Source organism: Plecotus auritus (assembly GCF_963455305.1).
Source record: "Plecotus auritus genome assembly, chromosome: 2".
NCBI lineage: Eukaryota > Metazoa > Chordata > Mammalia > Chiroptera > Vespertilionidae > Plecotus > Plecotus auritus.
The window spans coordinates 155,658,141-155,678,877 of record NC_137771.1 but is presented as its reverse complement, the minus strand read 5'-3'; the positions used below and the strand labels follow the sequence as shown (position 1 = coordinate 155,678,877).

The 20,737-nt window shown below is 41.8% G+C and overlaps 1 protein-coding gene across 1 annotated transcript in view; it reads left to right on the top strand.

Annotated features, from left to right (window-relative positions):
* IFT57 (intraflagellar transport 57) overlaps positions 1-11,412 on the top strand; it is a 73,977-nt gene extending 62,565 nt beyond the window's left edge. The window contains exons 7-11 of the mRNA XM_080654748.1: positions 1,757-1,828; positions 5,507-5,638; positions 7,214-7,276; positions 9,841-9,907; positions 10,973-11,412. Of these exons, the coding sequence (XP_080510874.1) occupies positions 1,757-1,828; positions 5,507-5,638; positions 7,214-7,276; positions 9,841-9,907; positions 10,973-11,151 (513 nt within the window). The 3' untranslated portion in view covers positions 11,152-11,412. The remainder of the gene's footprint in view (positions 1-1,756; positions 1,829-5,506; positions 5,639-7,213; positions 7,277-9,840; positions 9,908-10,972) is intronic.
* The last annotated feature ends 9,325 nt before the right edge of the window (positions 11,413-20,737 follow it).

The following is a 20,737-nucleotide window of genomic DNA, read 5'->3' as shown; positions in this document are numbered from 1 at the left end:
CATGGAATTTAACGTCAATGTAAGTTATCATAGTTATACATAGATGAGTCAGGCATGCTTGTGTCTCTTGAAGTACTTTGAATGTCAAATTGTGAAAACAATATTTTATTTGCTGGATAGAAAATGCTGGGTAGAAAAAGCAGAGCACCAACTATTTTAAACACATCACTTACAATAAATAAAAGAACTAAAGAGTGTGTGTGTGTGTGTGTGTGTGTGTGTGTTTTTATATGTACATATGGACATATACAGAGACTGATAGGAATACTTGAGCTACAATTCTTTTTGGAATCAGGCAGGATGAGTACTTTAAAAATTAATTATATAATTAAACATCAGGTTTATTTTATCTGTGAAGATGCTTGCTTGGACTTTAACAGATGTCCATTTTGAGACTTAACCCCCATTTGGTCCAGCTGTAGCCTCTTCCCTGTTACGGTGTTGACTGCTGAGTTGGAGGGGCCTATTCCTTTCCAGATCTATCTAGTCAAAGTGACAGGGGGTGGACAGTCCCTTGAACTGTAAAAGGAAAATACTGCACTAGATGACTATTAAATGGATGGTAGATGATCTTTAAGGTCCTTTCCAGCTCTCATATTCTGAGATACCTTTTGATCATGAGACAGAAAAATGCTTAAGGACAAAGAAAAGTACTGATTTGTTCTCTGTTTTAGCACCTTCACTGATGTCAAATAGCCAATTGTTCCTTTTATTAACTCTGAACTGCCAAAATGTGCTGTGTGAGGATTTAGTACATTTGGCTCTGGACCCAAGTGTACCACTATCTTTGTGGCCTGGGCATGCCGCTTTCTGTCATTGGGCCTCTATTTGCTTACCTGAGAAGTGATAAAGGTGAGACTAGATGCTCTGTGAGGTTCCTTGCAGCTTTCCTATAATTTTATAACTGGTATGTGTGACATGCCCAAGGATTTTTACCCTATAATCACTTTCCCATATTTCAAAGTTAAGATATCAGTAGAATGGAACTAGTCACAAAATATTTTTCTCTTCACAAAATACTGTACATAGCGAAGTGGAGTGGGTATGTGTGATAGAGGAGTATCTTGGTTCCATCACTTCTGCTTACCATAATATTTGTTCTCTTATAGTGGCTATTTCTCAAGTCTTAAAATTATTACCAGTGGTATGGTAAACCAAAAATTTTGAAGATACCTTGTAGGAAATTAAGATTTTTGGAGTAGGTTTCAAATATGCACACTAATTCAGATCAGTCTAGTAGTAGTACAAAATATCTCAAAATATATGAACTCTAAAAATCATTATAGACTTCCTTTCTTAAGACAGACTCCAAAGTTTTACTGAAGAAGAGGGCCCCATTTTATTTCCAAGGGACAAGCTAATAATTGATATATGAGACTTTATTCCAGCATTACTTCTAGCAAACATAATTGTTACTGCTTAAACAAACAAGTATTTCTTTTCTAGTTATTAGATTTCTTTTTCATTTTGATGGATAGTCATAAATATTAACCACCAGCAGTGCAGGAATAATTTATATTCAAATTGTCAGACATCACTCTGTGAACACATAAAATAATTTACATTTATTTAGACCCTTTTATCCTAAAGTGCTCTACACGTATTTCTTTATAATCTGATTGCAGTCTATATATAGGACTCCCACCTGAAATAAGGCAGCAACCAAAGTAATTAAAATAAAGTATATAACTTCAAAAAAAGTAGACAAAAGAAAGAAATGTTTTTCATTTGTTCCTATATGCTCTTCTGCCTATAGGATTGGAGAATCCATGTTGACCAAATGCACCAGCACAAAAGTGGAATTGAATCTGCTCTAAAGGAGACCAAGGTATGTGAATATACATTGACTCTTCTGTGGAACACCTATTAAGGGAGAACATGAAAGAAAAAAGACACAGATCTTGCCCTTGAGGAGCTTACTTATTTGAATGTATCATATTATATTTCCACAGCCCTAAACACTTAAACCAACTGAAGAAAGGTAACTTTATATAAAAGGGGTATAATATATATTACATTACATATATTAGATATGTAGTTAATTTATATCTATACTAATAAAAGAGTAATATGCTAATTAGACCGGGAGACCTTCCGGACGTCCTTCCAGACAAAGCCATGGTGGTGGGGCCAACTCAGAGGTAATTAGGGGTGATCAGGCTACCACGGGGGTGGCAGTTGGGATCAAGCAGGCCAGCAGGGGGGCAGTTGGGGGCCATCAGGCTGGTGGGGGGGCATTGGGGGCGATCAGGCTGGCAGGTGGAGCAGTTGGGGGCAAGCAGGCTGGCAGGGGTAGAAGTTGTGAGCGAGCAGGCCAGCGGGGGAGGGGGCAGTTGGGGGCGAGCAGGCCAGCGGGGGGGGGCAGTTGGGGACAATCAGGCTGGCGGGGGGGCATTTGGGGGCAATCAGGCTGGCAGGGGGAGCAGTTGGGGGCAAGCAGGCCGGCAGGGGGGGAAGTTGTGAGCAAGCAGACTGGTGGGGGGGGCAGTTGGAGACTATCAGGCCAGCGGGGGGGGGGGGCCAGTTGATGGGGGACCTGAGGCTGCGCCCCCCTCCTGGTGCTTGACGTGGGACCTGAGTCTGTGCCCCCCTCCTGGTGCTGGGCCGGGGGACCTGAGGCTGCGCCCCCGCCCCCTGCCTGGTGGGGCTTGACGGGGGACCTCAGGCCATGCCCCCCACCCAGTGGGGCTTGACAGGGGATCTCAGGTCGTGTCCCCCACCTGGCAGGGCTTGATGGAGGACCTCAAGGCACACCCCCTGCCCAGGTCTGGGTTGGGGGACCTCAGGCCACGCCCCCTGTCCTGGCGCCTGGCCAGGGGACCTGAGGCTATGCCTCTGCCCGGCAGGGCTTGACAAGTGTAGGACTGGCCAGGTCTGGATCTAGCCTAATGGGGGCGGGGGGCTGGCTGGGTCTGGGTCTCACGTGATTTTGAGGTGCATGTGGGTGGGCGGGGACTTGACTCTGGGTCCCGTGGTATGCCCCAGACTCTGACAGGAGGAAGGTTTTCATATACATTTTACTAATTTTCTTTCATCTCTAACACTTCTATTATAGAGAAAGGGCAAATGGCAATATTAAATTATTTCCTCTAATCCCCTTTTAATGTGCATGAATTTCGTGCACTGGGTCACTAGTGTATATATATATATATATATTATTAATACACATATATATATTATTAACCCAATATAATAGTTAATATGCAAATTGACCATCACGCCCTCGCACAATATGACCGTCCCCATGTGGTGACAAGATGGCCACGCCCATGTTGTCACAAGATGGCCAGAAGGGGAGGGCAGTTGTGGGCTACCAGGCCAGCAGAGGAGGGCAGTTAGGGGTGACCAGGCCAGCAGGGAAGGGCAGTTGGGGGCGGCCAGTCTGGCAGGGGAGGGCAGTTGGGGGTGACCGGGCCTGCAGGGGAGGGAAGTTGGGGGCGATCAGGCCAGCAGGAAAGGGCAGTTGGGGGTGACCAGGCCTGCAGGGGAGGGAGGGCAGTGGGGGGAACCAGGCCTGCAACGGAGGGCAGTTGTGGGCAACCCAGTCAGCAGGGAGGCAGTTGGGGGTGACCGGGCCTGCAGGGGAGGGAAGTTGGGGGCGATCAGGCTGGCAGGGGAGGGCAGTTGGGGGCGACCAGGCCAGCAGGGAAGGGCAGTTGGGGGAGACCAGGCCAGCCAGGGAGGGCAGTTGGGGGTGACCAGGATGGCAGGGGAGGGTAGTTGGGGGCAATTGGGCCGGCAGGGGAGGGCAATTGGGGGCGACCAGGCTGGCATGGGAGCAGTTTGTCATCGATCAGGCTAGCAGGGAGTGGTTAGGGGGTGATCAGGCTGCCAAACAGAAGCAGTTAGGGGAAATCAGGCAGGCAGGCAGGCAGGCGAGTGGTTAGGAGCCAGCAGTCCCGGATTGTGAGAGGGATGTCCAACTGCCGGTTCCCGTTCCCTGTGGGATCGGGCCTAAACCGGCAGTCGGACATCCCCCAAGGGGTTCCAGATTGGAGAGGGTGCAGGCTGGGCTGAGGGAAACCTCCCCCTCCCCAGTGTACAAATTTCATGCACCAGGCCTCTAGTATATATCTGTATATCACTTGCTATGATGTGCGCTGACCACCAGGGGGCAGTGGGAAATGAAGGAAGGCCCCAGCCAGCAGCAAGCAGCCAGAGAAGGGAGACCCAAGACAGTAGCCTGCAGCTAGGTAATGGAGGCCCTTCCTGGCACCCGACAGCTGGGAAGGGAGGCCCTGGCTGGCAGCCATAAGGAAGGCCCCAGCCAGCAGCTGGAAGGCCCTAATCGGCCCTGATTGCTGGCCAGGCCTAGGGATCTGCCCGTGCACGAATTTCATGCACTGGGCCTCTAGTATAATAATAAAAGTGTAACATGCTTATTAGATTGGACGTCCTTCCTTCTGGACAAATCCGCAGAAGACAGGGGCTGAGGCAGAGGCTGCAGAGATCCCTGGCCATGACAGCAGGTGGCAGACGTGGGCTGAGGCCTAAGCCGTCAGTCGGACATCCTCCGAGGGCTCCCGGACTGTGAGAGGGCACAGGCCAGGCTGAAGGACCCCCATCCTAGTGCACGAATTTCATGCACTGGGCCTCTAGTACATATATATATATACACACACTCTAATAAAAGGACAGATGCAAATTGACCGTACCTTCGCAATGCCCACCAGCCAATCAGGAGTGAGTATGCAAATTAACCCAACAAAGATGGGTTAATTTGCATACACAGTCGCCGGGTGGCCGAGGGCAGGCATTCTGCATTGCCCCAGCCACTCCAGGCCTCTGGGAAGCGTGGAAAGGTGTAAAGGCGACTCTGGGTCGGAGCAAAGGCAGAAACGTGGCTCTAGGCCAGAGTGAAGGCGGTGCCGGCAGCCAGGGGAAGGAAAGCCCATTCTTGCATGAATCTTTGTGCATCAGGCGTCTATATATATGTATATGTAATCAGAGAGAAACATTTCATCATTCTTTCCTCTCTGAATCCCAAAGAATAACAGAGTGCCAGGCCAGTCAGGCCTAGAATCCACAGCTTCCCCAGGCTTGCTGCCGTTCCAGAAATAAGGACTTTTAGAGTATACCACAAAGAAACAAAATTTGAATGAGAATTTTTGGGTCTCAGACTTGAGCTATGTTTAATGATCTACTTCCAACTGGACTATTCCAGCCTTGTTTGAATTGTGCTAGAATAAAGTCATGTTATTCCCTTACCTACTTGTATTATGAACTTCACATAAAGCAAATTTCACTCACATCTATTCTAGATATGCATAGAAATGAATGAATTGACGAACACTGCCAGGTGCCATTTTATTTTAATATTCTGAAAATTGACTATATTTCACACTGCACACTTCTTTTGTTATTAAAAATTTCAAACTGTCTTCCTTATCACAAGTGGTTAAGGATTTGTGGGATGGATTGAGGGAAATTTAATCCATTTTAAACTTTTTTAGTTTTGAAAAATATGTGAAATTTTTTATCTACTGAAGTCACATGGAATTTCTAGGGATTTTTGGACAAACTCCATAATGAAATTGGAAGGACTCTGGAGAAGATCGGCAGCCGAGAAAAGTACATCAATAGTCAGCTTGAGCACTTGGTTCAAGAATATCGTGCAGCTCAAGCTCAGCTGAGTGAGGTAACTTAAGAGTGATATCCAGGGATTTATTCCAATTAAAAACCCTAATCCTTAAGCTTGACACAGCACTTTTCGTCGGAAAATTGCAAAATGTATTTCACAAACATCAATGCAGTATGTCCATACTTAACATTGTTGACAGCTTCTTGAAAACTGCAATTTTAAGCAAAATGATGTGTAAACAAAACCAATTTTTTTACCATAGGCTAATTGATGTACAGAACTGTGCCGTAGAACTTAACTCTTGTTTCTATCAATTAGCTTAGGGTAAAATTGGTTAAGACCATAGTTTCCAAGAACCTATTGATGGACAACATTGAGGACTTACTGTATACTGATTCTCTGCCCACTTTAGAAAGCAAGTGAGGCAGAGAAAAAAAAAAACTTGTCATTTCCATATTACATGTGATAGAAATGATCTCCTAGAAGTCTTTAAATGAATTTCTTCATTTGATTTAAAGAAATGAAAGCATATATTTTGGGGAATATGACTTAGAACAGGAACAGGCTATTAGGACACCTAGTTTTGTTTCTATCTGCTGTTAATTTACCATATGAGTGGGAGGATGAAGAATAGTATGCATTTACATATGTCAGAGGGAAAAGACATTCTTGCCATAATGACTTACAACCATGTAATAAGCAATATGAAAGCAAGACACATTCAAAGACAAGCAGCTTAATTAATGAAATGAGCAAATTATTTAATCCTTTCAAAGTTTTAGAATTTCAACCAAAAAAATAAAGCCTTCAGCCTTTGAAAGAAGCAGTTATTGTCCCAGAAGTGGGGATCTAAAGGCTTTCCTCTGAGATTTATGCCCCCTCCTTCCTGATGTTGAAGAAGAATAGTAAGAACACTTGCAAATGTTGGTAGAAGGCATATTTTTTTTTTCTTTCTGCAGACAAGGTTAAGGGAGAAAAATATGGAAATAAACTTAACATACTTCTGTACTTTCAGAAGTTCTCAAAGACCAAGCAGAAAGTAATCTTTACCTTTTTATTGTTATTTGTTTAATTATTTCTTCATATACACATCTATTCATGGATACTTTTACTTTTAAAATGCTGTAAAAGTCTGACTAAAGCCACCATGTATCTCTCAAACTTTGCTATTAAATAATTGATTGTTAAATTAGCTCCCCCAAACATATTGCATTCTGTCATACTGTTTGTTAATCCTTATTAATTGCTGATCCTGATGCTCTATTATGATTGATTTTTAAAAACTGGTTTTCTCTACATAGCACACAAATTAGATCGACCAAGAGCCTCTCTCCTAAACTGTAAAATAATGGCTGAGGACAGTTTTTATTGTGAACCATGCCTGCACCAGTTACACAGACAATATGTGAAGGTTAAAGTAGTTTATCATTTTATAGTGCTTTATTTAAATACATGGTGCCTATTAAGGACATAAAATAACTACAGTTAAATGTCACTTCCACAAATGTGTTCACAAATGAGGGGAGGGTTGTCACAAAATGATATGCAGAAATAGCAAACACCGGGAGGTCATATTTAAGTAATCTGTTTCTGTGGTGAATTTGTCATTAAACAAAATGTTTTCTCTCTCAGGCAAGGGAGCGATACCAGCAAGGAAATGGCGGAGTGACTGAGAGGACCAGACTGCTGTCTGAGGTACATGCTGTGTGCTCTTGCAGACTCCTCACCTATCACCTGAGCCAGCTGTTCAGAGCCCTGATGCTTTAATACTGCTACACCTTGTGTTGTTTCAATAATTATTTCTGTGGCTTTGAATTTTTTCTTTAGGAGAAAATTTCTAATTTTTTTAATCAATGAGTCAATTATGTATATATATTCTACTTGTTTCCATAAACTGCCTGAAGTTCTTTTAAATTGAACATAAAACCTGATAATATTAGCAAATTTGTAACCTTCCTTAACTTTCTTAAACATAATGATTATACTAGATATATAGAAGAGTACGTAGAGCATTGGCTTAAATATCTATAACAGTTTTTAATGTTAGTCTGCGATATCCAAGATTTGTTTTTAGTGATCATTGATAATGTGTATGTGATACTGAGTATTTCTCTCTCTACAAATTGGGAGTGGCATGGAACCCTTGCCTTCTGAGAACTCTTGAAAAAAAATAGTATATTTTCATCATCTTGAAAGAGAACTAAAACCTAATATCCCCATTTTTTCACTGAAGAGCAGAGAGAGAAAAAAAATACCTTTAATAAGGTCAGTAGCCAATGTGGGACTAAAATCCAGGATTATCTTTTATTACAATCCAGTATAATTGTCACAAAATTTTCTATATAATACAATTAAGCTTCTTTTATAGACATTATTTGAGAAGTAAATGGTTATTTTAAAATATAAAAAATATCACTTGGAAAATATTTATACTTTAATCCTGTGGAGCTTCTAGGCAAATTAAATATTATATAGAAATGAAGTGCTCACTGAGGTTGAGTAAATTAACACTTGAAGGGAGTCCAGGGAGTCATTCAATTTTTTCAGAGTGGATAGTTATCCTCAGTTGTAACATTTCAGGTGCTAGAAAAAATTAATTTGCTTTACTTGGATGATTACCTTCTTCCCAAGGAAGTTTTTACTCACTAGTATGATAAAAAATAAAGCCCACTAAGTTATAATAATTATGCTTAGTTCTAGATTATATAAAAATTTTTCATTTTGTTCAAGATGGTATTTCCTACCTATATCAATGCTATTTTGGATGTTTGTTAATAACAGTTGTATAATTTTGAGGATGTAGTTGTATAATTTTTAGTATCATGTGGAGTACAGATAAGAACCAGTATGATAGCAGAGTATGTCTCTTGGAGTTCATGGTTTGGATAGAGCCGATAGAATATTTTTATACATAGCCATATGATATACACATTATTTTTAGTGTGCTATAGAGATAAAGGTGGCATATTCTCTTATAAAACTGTAATGTTAAGAAAGATATCTCGTAAACCTTTAGAAATCCAAAATCTTTTTAGACTATTTATGCTATTTTAATTAATAACTGATTATTAGAGACTGGCGGGGTAGATGCTATGAGATAACTACACTGAGTGGCCAGATTATTATGATCTCTGAACGCTTAATAATCTGGCCACTCAGTGTGTGTGTGTGTGTGTGTGTGTGTGTGTGTGTATATTAGAGGCCCGGTGCATGAATTCGTGCATGGGTGGAGTCTGGCCAGCCTGGCTAGGGGGAGGGGACATGGGAGGTTAGCCGGCCTGCCTGCTGGTCGAACTCCTGGTCGATGGGACAATTTGCATATTAGCCTTTTATTATATAGGATATACACTGAGTGGCCAGATTATTATGCATTCAGAGATCATAATAATCTGGCCACTCAGTGTATAAGGTTTGAGACAACAGTTTAGTTTTTATTATTCTACTAGAGGCCAGGTGCATGAAAATTCATGCACTGGAGGGGGGGTCACTCAGCCCAGCCTGCCCCCTCTCACAGTCCAGGACCCCTCAGGGGCAGGAGGTGACATGGCAATCAGGGGAAGGCGATGCCCCCATAACACCACTGCTGCTGACACTGCCGGCAGCGCAAGCCTTGGCCAGCCCTGGTTACCTGAGCCTCGGGCGGCCCTGGGCGGTGGGGCAGCTGTCATCTGAGGTATGCCTGTGCCTTAGGTGTCGGCTGGGCAGCCGCCATCCGAGGCTTGCCTGCGCCTCGGGCCAGCCCAGGGTGGCTGAGGGGCTGAGGAAACTGGGGGACTCTGGAGGCAGGAGTGCGGAGCAGCTGGGCCCACCTGGGGGCAGGCCCGGCCTTGCCGTGCACCTGCCACCCCGGCGGGGCTGAGGGGACTGGGTGCCACCATCTTGTGGCTGTGGACACCAACATTTTTGAGGGCGTGACAGTCAATTAGCATATTCCCTCCTTTTTGGCTGTGGGCACCACCATCTTTGTGATGGCATAAGAGTCAATTAGCATATTCCCTCTTTATTAGATAGGATCATGTTATCCCCTGCGAAAGTTACTGAGGAAGTAATTTCGTGTACTTAACGTTAGGAGCACTCTCAGAAGATAAAAAGCTTTGTATGGCTGCATACTTTATCTTATTCAAATTATATCCAGAATACTCCTAATATCTCTATAGTCTTTATATGTATGTTATTTCTAAGTTTTTTAATGCAGCCTTTAAAAATTTTGAAAGTTTACTAAAATTCATTGCTCATAAAAAATTTTTTTTCAATGAAAGGTTACTGAAGAACTAGAAAAGGTAAAGCAAGAAATGGAAGAAAAAGGTAGCAGTATGACTGATGGTGGTAAGTACACACTCATTTTAAGAAGAAAATGAGCAAGAGAAGATGGTAGTAATAAGTAGGGCATCTGCTTTTTAAAATGAATGTTTAGGGGGAGGGACATGGTGCCAAAATGATGTCTGATAGTATACTGTTTTCCTTATAAATCAGCTGAGAAGAGCCATTTTAACTGTATGTAGGGTTTTTTCTATTCAAATGAAGTGGGAAATATTTATGCACTTTGTTGTGTCAATTTAAAAAAAATATTTTGGTCTGTTTTCATCAAATGAGCTTCATTATCCCATTTTATGTACAAAAGAGCACTAAGTGTATGCCCAAATGACACACAGGCAGTGATCTGATGACCTGTGGTTTTTTTTTTTTACTCTTCCCCAGTAGACCTGACTGGACAGAGGTCAAATAGAGAAGAATTAATAATCCTTCAGTAATCATCCTCCATCATGAGCTAGTTATTTTGACCTGGCCCAGTAGTGATTGCCTAAGGCCTTTCTATGCTCTAGAAAGATTTTCTAGTGATACTAGAGGCCCTATGCACGAAATTCATGCAAGAGGCTTGGCCCTCGCAGCCCCGGCTTCGTCGAGAAGGTGGTCCGGATGGTCGTTCTTCTGTTAGATCTAATTAACATATTAGCTCTTTATTATATAGGATATACTGAGCCATCTTTCAAAAGGGGATACATAGGGGTTTTGCAGTATGGTTGAATGAATCCATTATATCTCAAAGATAATTCTTTCTTTTCTTTTTCTTCCACTGTATCCCTTTCCCTTCAGACATATGTACCAATCCATAAAAAAATTTAAGACATCCATAAACCACCTGTTTAGCAACTCTTTCCATAGAAAAGACAGGAAGTTCAGCCTCAGTACTTCAAATCCTGTTTCATTTCCCATCCTATAAATCTCAGGTGGTTAAAATGCCACAGCAAAATGGTGTGAATGTCAGTAAGTTGTTGGCTGTTTTTAACCCTATTTTTGGCTTAAGACAAAGTGGGGGAAGTGTTATACAACTCTGAAATATGATGCTACTCCAAATAAATATTTTTATTCCATGTTATTTTCATTCTGCAGCTCCTTTGGTAAAGATTAAACAGAGCTTAACAAAGCTGAAACAGGAAACTGTTCAGATGGACATTAGAATCGGTGTTGTGGAACACACATTACTCCAATCACAGCTGAAGGAGAAATCGAACATGACTAGGGACATGCATGCAACAATCATTCCAGAATCTGCAATGGGTTCTTATTAAAACATATTAGTGTGGTGTTTTTTGTGTGCTTCTGATTAGTTGTTTTTTTTTTTATATCAAATCATATTACATGTTGCATATTTCAAAACACAATTATAACTCTTAAAGCATGTTCAATGAGTTTATATAAACACACATATTGTATCATGGTGATTATGGATGGTTAAAACCTTTAAAATGAATGTAGTATTTAATAAAGTAATGAAAAATTATCACTTTCAAAGCAGCTTTAATTAATCATTAAATATGTTAAAATCCCCACTCATTGGTTCGTTTTTTTTCTTGTTCCTGTGTAAGCCGGTATATGTGACCCATGCTTTCTGTAGCTCTGTTGCTGCTCTCACTACATGGACCTTCTACACAGCCTGACCAACTTTAGGTTGGTCACCTCTGCGGAGATCACAAGTGCGTCTGCACCTAGAGGCAGCTAACAATGGCCGAAGACTCTTTCCAACAACTCAGACTACCATTGCATCAGATTTATGGTTACTTGAAATTACTTAAGAAAAAAAAAGCTTAAGAAAAAACTTCAGTGTCCTTATTAACATTTGAAGTTTATTACTTATGAGTGTTTCATGACTAAAGGGATATTTTCTATGATTTAAGGCCACCTAATGAGTAAATATTTCAGTCATGTTGACTCTTTTTTATAGTGACAGAGAGGTATATACATCTCACTTTGTTCTGTGGTATTGGAATAATTTTGTAGTTGAAGGAGAGACAGTAAGTCACATGCAGATCAGTATCCTAGTCTTGGTGATGGTTACACACTCTACTGAGCAGTTCTGTAGACCAGGACTTCTAAATGGCAAAATAAGCAACATTAGAGTGAGCAGATTTACAACGAAGGGAAACTGGTAGAGGAGCACAACCAGGAGATAGCCCACATTTATTTATTTAGAAAGCTCTGGTGGTAAATTTCGATAAAAAATACTATGTATTGAACAACAAAAATAATAAAATCCCTTTCTCATTCTTTATCCTACCTCAATTTTTTTTTAGCCTTTACTTTCTAGACATATACTCTAACACTCTTTTTCTTTCCTTCAAACTTTAAATTTGATAAAAGAAAATTTATGTATAAGTTCTGTTAGTCAAGAGGGTGGCATTCAATACAATGGCAAATAATCTGGTTTATTTAATGTATAAAGAAGAGGGGGAATCCATCATGTGATAACAGGCAGTTTGAGAGAGTCCAAACTTTTCCCCTTTTTTTGTGGTTATTGGGAGGGAAATAGTAAAATGGAACTTAACTTTGGTCCCACAAGCAAACATTGATTTCCCTAGAGTTTATTTGCATAGGTATTGTCACAGCTAAGCAGTTTTTTGATGAATTCAATCAATGTAGAGGACCCTTCTAGATAAATCAGAGCTCTCCATAAAATGTATGTTTGCCCAGAAGCAAATTGTGTTCTTCATTTAATGCAAATGCACAGTAATCTAAGCACTCTTCCAGTGAGTAGTGTGAGCAGCCCATTTTTGCTTCCTTCTCTGAAATAATCCAGTTTCCTCAGTTTGCTCTGGGGGCCCCCCTCTCTGTTCCCATAGAATACTGTGAATACCTCTAAAGTAGAACTTACTGTACTGCATTAGAATTATTTCTTTCTTCTGCCCTCTCTTCTAGATTAATCTGCTTGAGTATAGGGAGAAAGTCTTTTTTACTCCCATATTTGTAGCCAAGTACCTAGCCCAGTGGTTGGCAAACTCATTAGTCAACAGAGCCAAATATCAACAGTACAACGATTGAAATTTCTTTTGAGAGCCAAATTTTTTAAACTTCTTCTAACGCCACTTCTTCAAAATAGACTCGCCCAGGCCGTGGTATTTTGTGGAAGAGCCACACTCGGGGCCAAAGAGCCGCATGTGGCTCGCGAGCCGCAGTTTGCCGACCACTGACCTAGCAGATAGAGTGTGAATTGGTAAGTGGATGGGTTATGCCATTCCAGAGTATCTCATAGCTCCTATTCTACAGCCTGGCAAGTGTAATGACTATGAGCTTGAAATAGTTTCAAGATAGTAATTATAAATGATAGGTTTTTCCCTGTGGTGGTAGATTGGAATTGAAATATTAATATGAACTCATGTTTTTTTCATACATATAGGTTAATAGAAATAACTAGAAATTCATGTACACATATATACATATATTTACTTTTGTCCTCTGAGGGCCTAGAAGCAGTGACAGCCCAGTAACAATGAGAATACCTAGCGTTCAGATCTTGTTTTCTAAATTTTCTACTTAAAAAAAGGAGGGTGCTTCTTAGAAAAATTACTGATTCCTAGCCTGGGGCAGAGAAAGGACAAAATGAGCCTCAAATATCTTGTTCTGTTAAAAAGTAAGGTAATGCTCAAAGAATGATGGGGAAATGACAAAAAAAATTAACATTGAGGTATATTCCACCATCCTATCTGGGATAATTAAGCATGAAAGTAAAGGATTACAGTAATGAATTCCAACCCATAGAATAAAACAAGAAACCATGCTTCTATACAGATAGAAATAAATGAATCAGTGGGAGAAGAATCTTACAATAAAAAGACAACTAATGTAAGAGGGATACTATATTTAGAAATCATCATCTGGCAACTACTATAGTGGTAATTGTTTTGAGCAAGAATCATCAATGGATACTAAAACTAGTAGATAAAAGTTTAATGGAAAGATAAATATCTACATTGTCTCAGAGTAAATTGTACACTTTAAAGCAGAAAATCCTGGCAAACACCACTTAACTTAGTGATCAAAAGTTAACATCACTAGTAGTGAACAAATAGGCATCACGTGTCTCGTGAAAAGGGTACACACACTTGTGTAGTTACTGCTGAAAGTGCATAACCTGAATCTCATCATGGAGAAGCATCAGGTGAATCCAGTGGAAGGACACTGTAGAAAATGGCCTGTATTCTTAGAAAATGATAATAAGGTCATAAAAAAAAAACTCTCAAATTAGAGGAGACTAAAGAGACATTATTAGTTTCTGCGCGAGGAACAAAATATTTTTCGCTGTTATAAAGGACATTCTTGGGACAATAGGTAAAATTTGAATAAGTTCTATAGATTAATAGATTTAATAGTGTGAAATCAGTGTTAATTTTTTATACTTGTACTGTGGTCATGTAAGAAAATATTGAAACAAAGTAGAATTGTGTCAGCAGTTTATTCCCAAATGGTTCAGGGAAAAATACGTGTGTGTGTGTGTGTGTGTGTGTGTGTGTGTTTAACACATGTATACAGAGAAAATGAGAATGATAAAGAAAATGTGAATCGTTAACATTTTGGGAATCTGGAGGAAGAATATATAGAAATCCATTGAACATGTAAATAATTTTTTAAAATATGTACTTGTTGATTTCAGAGAGAGGAAAGGATAGGGCGAGAGAGAAACATCAATGATGAGAGAGAATAATTGATCAGCTGCCTCCTGCATGCCCCCAACCAGGGAGCTAGCCTGCAACCTGGACATGTGCCCTGCCCAAGAATTGAACCATGACCTCCTAGTTCATGGGTTGATGCTCAACCATTGAGCAACACTGGCCAGGCTCCATTGCACATTTTAAAATAATTTTTGTAAGTCTGAAATTATTTCAAAATGTAAATCTTAAAAAATAATGGTTCTTAGAAAGTATATACTCAATATAGAAGTTATTCTCCTTTCGATTCAAATAATCAACTTGTTGAAATAATATGACTGTTTGAATAAAATTATATAGCCCATTGAATACATCTTAAACGTACAATTTTATAATCATTGATTCATTGATTATAAAACCAAGTAGAAACAATTTTTTGACAATTCTAAGGAAGTTTTTTTTCCTACTGCCCTTTAATTTATCTATGTCAGCATTTACCATGACTTTTACACAAAAGCAAAAGTTTCTGTAACCAGCAAATTTGAGAAATGCTGTACAAGTTTCATTTTCTTCATGTCTTCCCTCCTACATTGTGAATCTACAAACAGCAAAGGTAGTTCCATTATTTTTTTACAAATAGGTAACCACAGACTCTTAACAATGGAGAATGCAGATTCAGATAAATAAGCGTGTAAAATCAGTATACAAATCTGAGATTATTTTCCAAACTTTTATTAGAACCAGCGGACCTACTTAGGAAGATACGAGACACATGCCACACTGATTCATAACCCCCCTTGCTTGACAAGCAGGCAGTGATCCTTGAATGGTTGGGAAACTTTGTACAGAACCTAGGATTTCATGGCCAAATGTTTTTCTTCTTAAGACATTTCTATGCCAGCTAAAAAAAAAATTTTTTTCTCAAAGGCAGTCTTTATTATAACAATGCAGTTAAATGTAGTTAGAATGCACTGCCCTATTTTGAGGTCAGCTAGCATTGTCATCTTCTTACCTAATAATAGACAAACATGTAAAATGACTGTACCTCTGCAATGCCCACCAGCCAAAGATGGCGGGTTAATTTGCATAACCAGGCACCAAGTGGCCGGGTGTGGGGCGGGATGCCTGGCTTCCTGGCCAAGTGCCTGGTTGCTCTGACCTGGATGGCTGGGCTGGGGGCACGCCACCAGTCCAGAGGACAAAAGATGGGGCTGCCGGGCCGCGGTCCTGGTCCATGCCCCCAGCCCTGGCTGATCCCTCCCTCCCTCCCACATCCCCCGTTCTAGGGCCAAGCCCCAACCCTGAATGGAACCTGCAGCCTCACATCCCATTGTGCCCTCAGAGCATCCCCTTCACGTGGCCCGCCCACCCGTTTCCAAGCTGCCGCCCCCGCCCCTCCAAGTGCACCTAGCCTCTCAGTCCTGCAGAGACGCTGTCCTTCACCTCCACTCTCCACCAGCGCCCTGAGCATCAGAGCTGGCCACGGACACCCGCCCTCCTCCCGCACCGTGGACTGAAGCCCCAGGAATCTGAGCTGTGGGTCCCTGCCCTCCGTCTTTGTGCAACCCCTGGGAGGCCTCTAACTCTTCCCCAGGGGCCCGGCTCTCAGGGCTTCCTACACCTCCCAAGTCAGGTCTGTGGCCTAATGGGTCCCGATGTGCAAAGCTGGGTTGTGAGTGGCCCGCACTGTGCCCGTCCTGGGGATTTGAAGAGTGGACCACAGGTGGTTCAGGAGCTTCGGAGTTCGGCTCTAGACCTGAGAGGATGCTCTCTCCACGTCCAGCACGCTGCCCTCCGAGGGCCGCAGGGCCGCACCGCACTCTGCGGCGGCCTGAGGGCCCTGAGTGGCCCTGGTGCATCTTCTTAGAAAGGGAAAGCCCACCAAGTGCGAGTCCGTGTTCACCAAGGGAGCCGAGCCGTGAGCCTCTCAATGTGACCACCTTATATTTGTAGACTTTGTGTGTAAACACACTAGCAAATCCAGCAGCCACCAGGGGCTGATTTTCACTTTAAAAACAGAGACCCCATAATAAAAATTACTTCTGAAAATGGGCCTCTGTAGCACACGCCCATGCCAGGCACATAGCTGACGCTGTCAGAGTGTATCTGTGTACATGTAACGCTCATACCACGTGCATTTGTAACCTTTGAGACTTATGAACTTTAGAAACTATAAAGATTCAAATACAAATCGGCCAGGGGTTCACTGGGTCGCGAGGACTAGAACCCCTGAAGGCTGGCAGGGAGGGCGCTGAGCCCCTGTCTCCCGCCTGAGGCCAGAGGCCCGTGCACCTGCAGGAAGCTAGCTGGGGCTGCGCGGGGGGGGGGGGGGGGGGGGGGGGGGGGGGCGGTGGGCGGGCGGGGTGGAGGCGGGCCCCTGCACTGGGAAGCAGGGCCTGGCTTTGTGGGTACCTGTGGGTGTCGCGCAGGAAGAAAGAGACCTTTAAGGAAGGTGTAGGTGTGACCCCACTGGCACAGCCACAGTGAGGAGAGGACACACTGGGCTCATGAAAACGAAAACCGTCTGTGCATCAGAGGACACTGTCCACGGCGTGAAAATGCCCGGGAAGTGCCTGCAGGTCCCCCGTCTGTGAAGGGACCGACACCTGGGACCTGGAAGCGCTCTCCTTACTCAACCCCAGCACCAACCTGACAGAATGTGGGCAAGGGCCTCGGATGGACATTTCTCTTAAGAAAAGATGCAAATAGCCGATGAGAAGCTGAACAGACGCTCAACACTCACCCTCAGGGAAACGCAGTCAAACGAGAGATGAGATGCCACTGGCACCCGCTCCCTGGCTGTGATGAAGCCCCTCCCCTGAAACAACAGTGCCGGTGGGATGCAGAGAAACCGGCGTCTGCACCGCTGGTGGGAAGTTAAAGGGAGGCAGCCACTGTGCAAACGGCCTGGTGATTCCTTAAAAAGTGAAACATAGCCCAGCTGGTGAGCTCGGTGGTTATCATCCTGTGCACCCGGAGGTCACGGTTTGATATCCAGTCAGGGCGCATGCCTGGGGTGCAGGCTTGATACCCAGTGGGGGACGTGCAGGAGGCAGCTGATCAATGATGTTTCTATCTCTCACTATTGATGTTTCTCTCTCTCTCCCTCTCCCTCTCTGAAATCAAGAAAAAAAAATCCTATCTAATAAATCCTTCCCCTGGTCACCGGATTGCCTCCCGCCCCTGAGGGCTCCTGGACTGTGAGAGGGGGCAGGCTGGGCTGGGGGACGCCCCCTCCAGTGCATGAATTTTCATGCACCGGGCCTCTAGTAGCTATATATTTTTGAAAAGTTAATGTGACCAACAACCAAGTCATAAATCCTTAATTTTTATATTTAAAAAGGAAGAATGGCATTTTAAAGGGTAAAAGCAAACTTGGATGCACTAGATTATTGGTGGTTTTTAACAAGCTTTTTTTTTTTTTTTTTTACAGAAGAGAGGAGAGCAAGAACCATGCTCATCTTAATGTCTCCTAAATTACATATCTCAAGCATCAGCTTTCCATAATGTGTGCTTTTAATACAGCTTTGGAGAGTTCAAATCTGTGATTCGCTGACTCACCATCAGTGCCTTATTTCAGGGTCCCCTTAGGCCCCTCCATGTCTTGCTCTGACACTACTAAGTAGTACTACAAGGACACCTCCAGTTGACAATCAGATCATATCCTGCAGCCTACCACCCGCTCCTTCCCATCCTCAACTTGGCAAATTGCCCCACAGGCTTAAAGATCCATACATAGCCCTTTCTCTATGGGTCAGTGTAGTTAACAACTAGTTAGTGGAAAGCATTCTCTAGGCTAGCAACTTCTGAAGTTCCTAACTCTGGCTGGGCATCAAAATCAAGTAGGAAAATTTTTTTAACAACACCCAATTTCCTAGCACTCTTCCCCCTCAATTTTTATTAAAGAGATTCTGAGTGGGACTAGGGGGTGGTGTAAGAAATTTTAAAAAGCTCCTCTGGTGGTTGCTCCAGCTAATCTAAGAATTCATTTGAGGACCTACCCTCTAGAAATTTTCTCTGGTTACAAGTACACAGACATAGCATCTTAGATTTGAAAAGTTCTTTAAAGAGGATCTAAACTAGTGTTACTTAAAGTGTGGCCTATAGACTGTCTTAGCCCCACCTGGGGCGATTTTTAATAAATGCCCTAGATTACTTAATACATGCTAGAGTTTGAGACATGCTAATATTAAAAACTGATACACACACAAAATCAATAGAAAGTGCTCCAAAAGTTTAGCTGGCTTGCTTACTTACAAACCAAAGTTACAAACCGCATGGTTCTCTGTAGTTCTCAGTGAAGTTTATAGCAGTTCTGTAGGAATTTCATGTCCATAACACCTGTCACCCATTTTGTCCCATCTGCATTCCAAAGCAGTATGACACAGTCATGTTTCCAGTCAGGTCCAATGTCTATTTCCCCCCCACCCCCTGTATAAAGGCTTTTGCATAGAATAGTGCATGGCGAGTCCAGACACCTTGATTCCTCCCAAATCTGCTAGGAACTTTCTGCATGACTTTTAGGACAGCACTTATCCTCAGTGTCAAGATTTTTCTCCTGCAAAGTTAGGAAAAGACTAGAATATTTTGAATGCTTCCAGTCCCAAAATTGTGTGATTTAAATTTTTAGCAGGCTCTCCTCCACTGTTTGTAATAACTTGCAATGGAGTACCAGTACCTAATTGCTGATTGTCAGAGATCCAGAAACTTTGAGAGCAGTTAAACTGTTAGTAGCTTAAAACCAGCCCATAATGGGAATATTTACACCATGAAAATAGGAAACCACTAAAAATTAGGGTTTAAAAAAAAGCAAAAACAAAACAGAGAGCTAGTTTACCTGCATAATATGTATTATAATGTAACAGAGACCAGAACCAAATGTACTAAATATATAACGGAATGTTCCACCATAGTTTAAGGTAGATTATTATGGTACTAACTGAGTTACATCAGATTTCCAAATTGTTCTCAAAATCATTAAGTCTCCATTAAGCTACTCAGGGTGTCACATGTGCATCCCCTGCACCGTTTTATTGATGTTACTTGACTGTCTTCCTAACTAAACCCGGGTCCCTTTAGTGCTTCTCAAATCAATAGACTAAAGCAGCCCGAGCATCTTCCTACTCGATAGATTCAAAGGTCATGCTTGTATGACTGAAAAAATGTGGAATGCATAGCTAGTTCAATTACTTGACTATAAAAAAACAACTAATTCAGTTCACTGCATCATTGATCCATTTAATTGTATAGCAGCTTCCTATTGATAATAGGAAATGTCCCTGAGACAGCCATGCTGAAACAGAAACTGGCCAGTTTTCCAAAGCCATAAATTTCAATAAGGATTCTACATAATACACAGGGACTAAAAATCACAGCCAGAGTTTATTTGATTTTTAAAAAATTTCACTGACCTATTTCCCCTGCATGTGACCCAATTTCTCTTATGCTTCCTGGACTTTGTCGTTAAATGTTAGCCTATACTTATGTTCATGCCTGGATGTTTTATTTCACGTAGAGATTGTGATAAATTTTAAACCATCTATTCATTTGGTTTTTGGACACCACGCAGCAACCCATGAGCTTTACAAAAGGTGCTGCTGACCCAGAAGAGGTACCTTCAGTAATTTTTCTGACTTCTGGGTTTAGGAAGGTGCTGTAAATTAGTACATCTTTGTAGGGCAAATACAAAAATTTGATCAATAACTACTATATTTTGAGCACAGTATTAAGTACTGAAGGAAACAAATATGAATAAGGTATAATAACCCTTCCCTTCAGGAGCTCACAGTCTAATGGGAAAGATATGTGATATAAATAAAAGGTTATAATGGTAAGCTTCATAATAGAGAACAAGCAGTGTTTTTGAAGCTTGGTGAAGAAATAATTCTGACTTGGATAAAACAGAAGAATTTATACATGGATGAGTAAGAATCCCATAGCAAAAATAAAAATAAAAATAAATGGGAAAGGCCATTCCAGACAGAGGAAAAAGAAACAGGACACAAACCCAGTCATGGGGAAGGGTATGCAGGTGTCCAGGGGTGAAGAGAAAGTGTTATGGAGTGTAGTTGTTTTTATGGCAACATTTATATTTATTTTTGCAATGCCTTGGATAAACCAAACAATGTTGGGTAAAGTGTTATTTCCATAAAAGCATCCTCTTTCAAAACAAAAGTATTTCTTTTTCCCATAAGAGTTTAAATTACATGCTAAAACAGAGTTAATCACTGAGACA